Below are 10,779 nucleotides of genomic sequence, written 5' to 3' on the forward strand. Positions count from 1 at the left end.
TCGGACCCTCGAGATTACTCCTCCCTTGCGTCGACCTGACTACAATCTTGAGGGGTGAGCATGTCGAGTTCATTCCCCCTGCGGATGCATTATACCACTCTGATGTGGAAGAGCAACATGTCGACGTCGCAGAACCAGGAGAAGATCTGATGGAAGAAGACGCAGTTGAGTACCGCCCTGAGCAGTTCTACTTTGAAGAGTACACCAAACCGAGAATGAGCAGAGGGGTCAAAGCAGCTCATGACCGCCTCAACAAGCTTCAACAATGGGAGAAAGCAAGAGACAAGGCGCTTCGCAGCCTTTCCAAGACTGTCAAGAACCTCGAGCGTTTGTTTAGCTGCTCGACTTCCACAACCGCCGTCCCCAGGTTTGTCCCCGAGGATAACAGACCAATGTCAGGACGGCCTTCCGCGAACCTAGCGCGAACGCCTTCTCCGAATCCCTCTCCAGCGCGTCAATCTTCATATGTGCCACGGCAGCGTCAGCCTACACCCGTCCCTTCACGCCATTCATCACATGAATCTAGGGAGAGAAGGGGACAAGGTTCGCGTGGTTCAGGAGCCTCCTCAAGTCGTCGATCAGCGCGTCGTTCTGCAGCTCATGCTGAGCAAGAGGTTGAGCAACAAGTTGGGCAGCAAGGTGATTATCAGCCTACGGATGTGGTAGTGTTAGTATCGGACCATGGTGAGTCTAGAGTCGACGACATGCAATGCGACGAGCAGCCGACCACTTATCAGAACACGCAAGCGGTTGAGCAACAAGTCGACCAGCCAGCTGAGACCACTCTTGCGGATCCCGAACACGGTGAAGGACAAAGCCAGTACCACGCACCAACTCCTTGGGTGAGCTCAGACTCCTTCTTCTACTACTGAGGTACTCCTACCTTCCTTTGTATATACCATTTCATTTATGCATTGTTTCTGTTGTGATTCTTAAATCCTCCTGCAAATTTTTCTTACACAGGGACTGTGTAATTTAAGTTTGGGGGAGGGTTTGAGATGATGTATCTGATGATGTTTTCTGTGATTCTTATTTCAATTTTTTTTGCATCATATCATGTTTGAGATAGCATCCAATTATTTGCATAGAAAAACAAAAANCTTAAGCTCAACTCTTTTCATGAGAGAACCTTGTTATGTATCGATGGAACCACTTGAGAAAGAGACCACATTTGTCTCTAACCTTTCACCCTAGCCAAATGAGTTCAATGACACTGCATAGCTTGATTCATGATTCTTTGTTAATAAATGTTAAAGGGGGTGATTGATAGGATTGCATGTGTAGATCAAGCGAATGAAATTCCTTCACCATGCATCATAGAACTAAAAACAAGGACCTTGATTCTAACTACTCTATTCAGTATGTTTTAGGTTCTGAGACCCCATCTTCACACCTCTTCTCCATACCTTGTTCTTGATCGTTTACTTGAGCGCAAGCAAAGAATAAGTTTGGGGGAGTTGATATGTCTATATTTTGTTTCTGCTAAGCATGTTTTTGTCACGCATCTAGTTAGGATAACTAATTGTTTTGCATGAATTTCTACTCTCTTTTGTACACTTTTCATATTTAGGTAGTTCTTGCATTATCTTCGCATACCTCGTGCATTTTGGAAAGTCTTTGTTAAGTCTTTGCGACATCATCTTAGTTTTTATCTCGTTTTATTTTGTAAGGTTTCCCTAGCCACCAAGAACCGTTCTCAGACTTTGTATCCAGATATCTTTTGATACATTGAGTATTTGCATTTGATTTCTTCTACAAACTTGTTTATCTTATTTTTACCTATCTAAGAATGCTTGTTTCAATGTTTTCTGAGTTTGTATTGTTGATGATGATTTCCGGATCTGAGTAGTGCGTTAGTTCTTGAGGATGGGATAGATTAGGTGGAGGATCTTAGGATGTAGGGTGTTTAAGCTTGATTTGTATGATTCCCTTCTGGACTAGAGTTAGAATTACTAGTTTCTCTCTGATCAATTGGAACTAGGTTCGAGACATTTCCACACCCAAAAGGTGTTCGATGAAATGTCTGACCAACTAGTGCCAGAGACTTACGTTCCTAGCCTAAGAGATTAGTTGTCTAGGATGTTTGTTGACGTGAATGAACTTGTTTGTCATGCCTGCTCGACCACGTTTCTCTAGCGAGAGCTAGGTATGGAAGTGGTTGAGTCTGAGTAGCTTTTACCAAGAGATTGGATTAGCTAAGTTGTGATGTTCATTGTTTAGGGATAGATTGCTTGTGGCATGTTAAACACTCTGTAGACTAGGATACTCCACCGACATCAATTACTCCCATCCTTAGGACTTTTATCCTTTTGATTGATATTACATTCCTGAGATTGTTTCGCTTCTTGCTTTTTAGTTCATGCTTAGACTCGTTTCTGTTTTTATTAATTTTCATTTCTTGTCTTGCATTCTCGTTTCTAGTTCCAGAACACATTTCCGTTTGCATTTTTGTCATTCTAGGATTGTTAGAAAAAACACTTTTTGAATTGGCTTGACTTGTGATTCCTTGATTGCATCTTGATTGCTAGCAACATCCCATTTGGATTGACACCTTAAATACTACAACACTTAAGGTTAATTGAACCTGCTAGGATAAGACACAAAAACCCTAGTATCACAGGCGATAAGAACACTGCTTACTTTCATGGTAGTGTTAGATACAAGCGCCTAAAAGACCGATTGATCTCTCTTGTTGATAAGCTTGGCAATGAATGCTTTGAGGAAGGCTCCAAAGGTAATGTGGCGGTGGAGTATTTTTCTGAGCTCTTTCAATCCTCAAACCCGACTGGTTTTGACGCCTTGCTAGAGGGTATAAAGAGGAGGGTGACTGAGGACATGAATACTCTTTTAATCGCTCCAGTCACTGCTCAGGAAATCAAGCAAGCTGCCTTTAACATCAAAGGGGACAGTGCCCCTGGTGCGGATGGTTGGACTGGTGCGTTCTTTCAGCGATATTGGTCAATTGTTGGCTCGGACATTATCAAGGAGGTACAGGAGTTCTTTCACTCTGGTACGTTTCCGTAAGATTGGAATCACACTCAACTGTGCTTGATCCCCAAGAAGCCTAATGCCAACAATATTTCGGATATGAGACCTATAAGTTTTTGCTCTGTACTCTACAAGATCGTCTCTAAGGTTCTCTGTACGTGACTAAAACGATGTTTACCTGCCTTGGTATCTGAAACTCAGGGTGCTTTTGTAGCAGGACGTCTGATATCAGACAACATCCTGATTGCTCACGAGATTGTGCATGCTCTCCAGACTAATGCAAAATTCAATGAGAGTTTTCTTGCAATAATGACTGATATGTCCAAGGCTTATGATAGAGTGGAGTGGGAATTTCTGGAGCATCTCTTCTGCAAGATGGGTTTTCATGGTCAATGGATACAATGGATTATGATGTGTGTCTGATCGGTGACCTTCTCGGTGCTCATTAACGGAAGTGATTTTGGTCTCATTAAGCCGGGACGAGGAATAAGACAGGGAGACCCTCAGTCTCCTTTTCTTTTTATTCTTTGTGCTGAGGCTATGGTTCACACTATGCATAGGAGTCAGCTGCAAGGTCGTTTAACAGGCTTTAGTTTCAATAATTTGTATCCTGTGGTGCAACACCTACTCTTCGCTGATGACAGCCTGCTCATCAGTCGAGCCACAAAGGAGGAATGTGAAGAGATTATTCGTTGCCTTCAGTTGTATGGGAAGGCGTCTGGCCAGTTAATCAACTTCTCCAAATCGGCTGTAACATTTGGGAAGAAAACAACGGATGAGGTAAAACAAATTGTCAAGCAGACATTGAATATACTTGAAGAAGGAGGCTCAGGCACTTATTTGGGATTACCAGAATGCTTCAGGGGATCTAAGCAAGCTCTGTTGGGTTTCATTGGTGATAAACTGCAGAATCGGCTTCAAGGGTGGTTTGCTAATTCTCTGTCTTTGGGTGGTAAGGAAGTTCTTCTGAAGGCTGTTGTGATGGCACTCCCAGTTTTTGCCATGTCCTATGTTCGGTTGAGTAAGAATCTCTGCAGGATGCTTACTAGTGCTATGTGCGAGTTATGGTGGAGTAACTGTCAGGGTAAGCGCAAGATTGCATGGGTGGCGTGGAAGAAACTGTGCAAATCCAAATCAGAAGGTGGCCTTGGGTTCAAGGATCTTGGTGATTTTAACCAGGCATTGCTAGCCAAACAAGCCTGGCGGATTTTGAATACTCCGGATTCTCTGCTTGCAAGATTCTATAAAAGCAGATATTTCCGCAAATCGACGATCCTGGACTGTGGTAAGTGTACAAGGCCTTCGTATGCTTGGAGGAGCATTATACATGGTCGTGAATTGCTCAAGCAAGGATTATTGAAGAATATTGGTGATGGTCATGATACATCGGTTTGGCTGGACAAGTGGATTTTTGATAAGCACCCCCGAGCCCCCTACAGGTTTCAAACAATTTTTCAAGTTAACCTGCGGGTGTCTGATCTTCGGGTGACTAATCAACCCCAATGGGACAGGGAGAAAGTGCAATATCTGTTTCCTCCGGGAGATGCAAGCCAAATCTTGGCTATGCCTCTAAAGGTTGGTAGTAGAGATCGTTATATATGGCCTTATACTAAGTCTGGGTCCTATTCTGTGAAGAGTGGGTATTGGTTGAAGCAGACGTTGCCGACCCTTTATGAACCTCGGGATGATGTGTTGGCTAAGCGGAATGAGCTTAAGGCGCATGTGTGGAAGCTGAAAACAGTTCCAAAGATAAAGTCCTTCCTGTGGCGAATGCTATCTGGTGCATTAGCGGTCACTGAACATTTAGCATCACGAGGGTGTGGAGGGGATTTATGATGCCAAAGCTGCGGTTGTCAGGCAGAGACAATATGTCATATGCTTTTTGTTTGCCCTGTGGCTAGACAGGCTTTTGCCATGGCTAATATTCCCTCTCCAAGTGGCGGGTTTTCTCCTGTTTATGTTGATCAAAACTGGGAACACTTATGGTCTGTAATGCAGGATGACACGATACCAGGAGAGGTGCGGTTTGACATACCTTGGTTGTTATGGGGGATTTGGAAGCATTAACCTTGATAGGAAGATGGCTTATTCCAAAATTCGTGCATAAGGGTAAGGAACTTTGGATGAACTCGCAATACCTTGGTATTCCAAGGGAAAACTGGTGATCTCCGGAAATTGGTTATGACGGCACAGGAAAAGTCTCTGCAATGGAATGCTGTTCAGGCCTTACCATCATATGCAGAGCAGCCCAAGTGTGTACAACAGGGTAAACTAGAGGTCAAATGGTGTAAGCCCCCGATGGGATTTATTAAATGTAATGTGGGTTCATCATGGAGGAATAGCTCTTGTTTGTCTAGTGGTGCTTGGATCGTGAGAGATTACCAAGGCCAGGTTTTATACCACGCTAGACATGCTCTGACTGCCTCTGAGTCACGTTTTCTTGCGACACTGCGCACCTTTCTGTGGGCAATAGAGGCGCTTTTGATCTTGCAGACACCTAAAGTGGAGTTTGTAATAGATAATGCTCTGGTTATCGAGGCTGTTAATAACCCCACAGGTTGTCCACGGTTTCATCTGGTTTTAAATGAGATTCTCATGGCCTTGTCTAAGTTCTCTGCGTGGAGATGCTACTCAGCTGCGAGTTCTGCTAACAAGGTTGCGATGGCGATTGCATCGAGTGTCACAAGGGATGGTCGGTTTAAGTCTTACCTCTCACTTGGAGGGCCTTCTTGGCTTCATGATCAAGTGAGGAGCGAGGGGTTATAGTGGTTGTAGTTGTTTTTCTTTGTTCTTTTCTGCTTTTGTTAAAACTTTTTACTTCGATTCTATCTGATGAAAAAAAAAACCTTAAAATGTGTAAAATATTACATTCAATTGTTATTAAAATTTTTTAATTAAGATTAATTTAATAAATATAAGTAATTAAAAATAAAAAACGCTGACATATCAAAAATAAAAAAATCTAGAAAAGTAAAAAAACTATATTCAAATCAAAACTAATTTGCACTTGAAAAAATATAAAAAATAAAAATTAACAGCAAAGATTTTTTAAAAATACATATAATTATGAGTTTAAAAAAATTGTTTTCTCCCTCTAATAAAACTATGGACGAAAATTACTAAATATATTTTTTTTAAATATAAACCAATCAGAATTTTCAAAAACTACGATTTTATATCCAAGTAGACAATCAAATTATTTTAAATAACTAGATTTCAAAGATTTTATTAAGATATCAAATTATGATTCTCCTATAATTTTTTTATTTTATTTACAAATTGGTTGGAATTTTCATATTATACTTATGATTACAAAATATGCAGAATTTTTCTGCATGTGTTGTAATTTGAATTTTTAAAAACAAAGATATATTACTCTTTTTAATGTAAAAGATATATTACTCAATCTATGAAAAAAGAATGTTTGTTTTAATTTCAACATTGGCGGGTTGGTAAAACTAAATTTATATAGTTGATGAATTAATAAATTTATTTGCTTACAATTCTAATATTAAAATTACTACTTCATATTTTACAAAATATTGATGCATATACAACAAACAAACAATATAAAACTATAATATACATCAAAAATAAAATACTATAATATTCGAAAATAGTTAGTATTTAAAAAGACATATATAAATTTATAGAACAATTAAAATAAATATTATCTCAAACAAAATAATATTTTTAAAAATATATAACAATAATTTTTATTATTATATTATATATTTTTTTTAAAATGTTGATCCGTGCTTAAAGCACGGGATATCTTCTAATGTATATAGTAATCCTGTTGTGTAATAGGTTGCGTGTGTGTCACTAGGAGGTTTTATTTCTGGCAGCTGGACATTGTGCTGTATTTGTGTATTGCATATTTTAGCTACCTAAATAATCGGATATGTGAGCTTGGTTTGACTAAGGGCTGTCTAAAGTAGTCAACATCTTTCGTTTTTGAGAAATACAAAGTTCGTTTCGAGTATTAAAACCTTTAGATTAAAACTCAGTCTTTGAATTTCCCATCAAGTGTTTGTGGTTGCCACTCATCTCGTAAAATCGAAAATTCGAGGGGGTATTAAACTTGATATTCTTAGCATTTGGTAAGATTTTAAAATTTTAGAATTCTGAAAGATTTTAGGAGATTTGTTTGTGATTTAGAGTTATTCTATTTAAAAAAAGGGACAAAGGCAAAAATGCCCCTTTTTCCTTCCACTTTTTAAAAATGCTTTTTGGAAGGGTCCATTTTTAAGGGTACCCCTTTTTTGGTGAAAAAGACTATTTTACCCTTAATGAAGGAAATCTAATTTTCTCTCCACTTCGCCGTGCTTCTCTCCTTCCTCAACCGACGATTCTCTCTCCGTTGTTCATCGGCGATTCTTCGCGGCGATTCTCGATCCTTCTTCGCGGCGATTATGCGCTTTCGTCTCTCGTACACGTAATTCCCGACATTGATTCTGGTTCTATCGCAGGCAGGTTCATTCTTTCTTTGTTTCTTTCTGGGTTTATCAATTTGGACTATCGCTTTTTTAAATTTAGGGCTTTTAGATTTCTTTGATATCGATTTGGAATATGTAAACTCTTTTAAATTTGGATTTATGTTCTTTTAAAACAGTTTTTAAAAGCCTCTTCAGTTTCTTTGATATCGATCCAGATTCAGATCTGATGCATTCAGATCGATAATTGTGTTTGATATGGATTTGAAATTAGTAAAGTCTTGTAAATTTGGATTTTTGTTATCTCTTGTAAAACACTTTTTGAAAGTCCCTGTTAAACCATTTGATATCAATTTTTAGATCGGTCGTAGTTGAATTATGTCGATAAAGTGTGTTGATAAGATGACTTCAGATCGATAACGTGTGATGTTGATTTTTAAAAACCCTTTTAAAACTCTTGTAAATCCGTTGAAAAGTCTAATTAAGTGTGTTTCTTTAACAGATGGCATCAACTGATTTTGAACCCCTTGCACTACCAGAACCAACATATGGTATGGGTTTAGAACCAATTGTTGGAGCAAACATATGTCAACATTCGGACTTAAGCCTAGTTGCCAAAGTTAAACATACATTAGGAAAAGCATCTTTCACGAAGCTTCAATCTTCCTTCCTTGGGCACATCATCAATCTTTCTGCCAGAGACATTGGATTTTCTGGGAAAATATTCCACTACTTGATGCTGAGAAGGCTGAAGACAAGAGGGAGAAACTTATGGTTTACAGTCGACATGCAACCTCTTCGGTTTTCCATGAGAGAGTTCTTCCTTACAACAGGTAATTATAAAGTGTTTGCAATGGTTTTAAAAACCTTTTAAAACCCTTTTAAAAACCTTTTAAAACTCTTTTAAACTCTTTTAAAACCCTTTTAAAACTCTATTGTAAAGGGTTTTTCCCGTTTTAAATGTTTTAAAACCCTTTTAAAACCCTCTTAAAACTCTTTTGAAACTCTTTTAAAACTCTTAAATGGTTTTAAAAGGGTTTTACAATAGTTTTAAAAGGTTTTTAAAAGGGTTTTAAAAGGGTTTTAAAATGGTTTTAAAAGGGTTTTAAAAGGGTTTTTAACCTTTTTAAAACCTTTTAAAACTATTGTAAAAGGGTTTTTCCTGTTTTAGAAGTTTTTAAACCCTTTTAAAACTCTTTTAAAACCTTTTAAGAGTTTTAAAAGAGTTTTAAAAGGGATTTAAAAGGGTTTTAGAACAGTTTATATTAGGCAAAGTTTGAACAAACTAACATCATTGTTTTATTAAACATAGGGATTCAATGCGAACCTATTCATAGAGAACCAAGGAATAACGGAAAAGATCCAATTAGTGAACCATATTCTTGGGCGGTGAGAGGAGATTACACTTTAACTCAACTTCAATATCGACTATTTAATGAACCAGAAGAGGGTGAAGAACCTTTGGATGACAAGGAAAAGGAATGCCTCGCTGCAGTGGTATTAACAGAAGGTATTTTGATGACACCAAATTCAACAGAGAAGATACCTCTGTCTAGGCTGAAGCATGCATCAGATTTCGAGATGTATACAGCCCAACCATGGGGCAAGGAAGCGTATAACATTCTCGCCACATGCATTCAGAAATTCGATAAAAATACTTGGTTCAAAGGTCAGTATAGTGTCAAGGGATTTCCCATGGCATTATATATATGGGCCTTGAGTGCTGTTCCAATTTTTGGTGATAAATTTGCGATAAGATGTAATTTTTCAAGAACATTCTATCCACTGATTCTCAATTGGCAATCAAGTCGTTATGCAAGGTTTGATGATGTTGTTGAAGCTATTAAGACAGCAACTTGTGTAAGTTTTGAATTCTATTAAAAGTGTAGTTTTGATTATTCATTGGTTATCTATATTTGATGAGTTTTGTTTTGATGGATTTTGATTATTTTTGTAGGTTGAAGTCAAAACAATAATTGGAGATCCAGAAGAATATAAGCATTTGGTTGATAAAGATGACAATGATTTTGAAGAAGTTATTGGCTTGGTTATGAAAGGCTATAGGTTGAAGAAAGAAGAATGGTCTACAAGATTAGTTGATATTTACTGTGCTTTGGGAGAGTTGGGTGACAAAATGGGGGAAAAATTGCCAGACTTTGAGAAACAAGAGAAAATGGAGAAAAATTTGTCAGATTCAGAAAAACTTGACATAATCCTCTTTATGTTAGATGACTTCAACAAAAGACTAGAAGCCATTGAAGAAGCTGTCAAAACCACATCAGGGGAAGATAAGGATAAAGGAGTAAGATTACAAGATCGCACCTTTTCGCATATATTGGACACTAAACTCTTTAAACTGAGGTTCTTTTTTTTCTTTTCCCTTTGCAGTCTCACGAAGATGAAGATGGACAGAATAGAAATGAAGAGGTTATAAATGAAGAGGTCAGTATCTATTTTAAAAGTTTTTCTGTTTAAAAAGTGTTTTTAACGGATTTACAGCATAACACTGATTAAAGGGCAACCATAGTGACTTAAACCTTTTAAAACCCTTTTGAAACAGAATGTAAAACCTTAAAAATGATGTTGTTATATGTTCTTTTGTTTTGTGGCAGGCTGGCAAACAAAATGTTGATGGAGATATTGCTAGAGAAGATTTCGTAGAAAGCCAGTCTGCAGATTCTGTCCGTCCGTCAAACACACAAGATGGGAGCTACGCTGCAGATGATGAAAACACTCAAAAAACTGGTGGTGATGATGGTAATTACTTTGAAGAAACACCAAAGGGACATATATCTAGTATTTTTAGAAGTTCTCAAATATCCTTTTAAAAGCCTGTTGTAAACCACAATTGTTATCATCTTTGAAGGATAAATCTCCTTCTCCACGCCCTTCTACACCAAAATTTGATCTTCTTTCTGAAGAAGATGAGGATAGTGGAAAAGATAAAAGCATTGATAAAGAGAAGGGANGTTCTATTAAAAGTGTAGTTTTGATTATTTATTGGTTATCTATATTTGATGAGTTTTGTTTTGATGGATTTTGATTATCNGGATAAAAGCGTGGATAAAGAGAAAGGAGCAAGCAATAAGAAGAGAGTTTTGAGAGAGTGAAAACAGGTAAATCATTAATTTTTTATATAGTTGTTATGAGTATTTTAAAAGATTTCATCAAGTAAACCAAGAAATGATGAACTGCAGAGAAAGTGTAAGCAAAGCAATGATGGTGATGATGATGTTATGAACAGAAAAGAGGTTAGTAACTAGTTGTATAATGTTTTACATTTTATTAAATGTTTTACAAAAAATTGTGATTTTCTTGAGGCACTACAGAGGAAGAAGCGTAAACCAAGTGACAA

At 37.6% G+C, this 10,779-nt stretch overlaps 2 protein-coding genes across 2 annotated transcripts; both read left to right on the plus strand.

Moving 5' to 3' along the window:
- On the plus strand, nucleotides 2,836-5,754 carry LOC104748491. Its single transcript, XM_010470124.1, has 5 exons — nucleotides 2,836-2,988; nucleotides 3,190-3,401; nucleotides 3,549-4,805; nucleotides 4,890-5,007; nucleotides 5,182-5,754. Exons 1-5 carry the CDS (start codon nucleotides 2,836-2,838, stop codon nucleotides 5,752-5,754), a joined length of 2,313 nt encoding a protein of 770 aa, XP_010468426.1.
- On the plus strand, nucleotides 7,798-10,534 carry LOC104746870. Its single transcript, XM_019236735.1, has 7 exons — nucleotides 7,798-8,257; nucleotides 8,737-9,284; nucleotides 9,382-9,726; nucleotides 9,813-9,866; nucleotides 10,037-10,207; nucleotides 10,291-10,393; nucleotides 10,494-10,534. The coding sequence occupies exons 1-7, from the start codon at nucleotides 7,927-7,929 to the stop codon at nucleotides 10,532-10,534; spliced, it is 1,593 nt and encodes a 530-aa protein (XP_019092280.1). The 5' UTR covers nucleotides 7,798-7,926.

The sequence above is a fragment of the Camelina sativa genome, chromosome 15 (assembly GCF_000633955.1).
Source record: "Camelina sativa cultivar DH55 chromosome 15, Cs, whole genome shotgun sequence".
NCBI classification, from domain to species: Eukaryota; Viridiplantae; Streptophyta; class Magnoliopsida; order Brassicales; family Brassicaceae; genus Camelina; species Camelina sativa.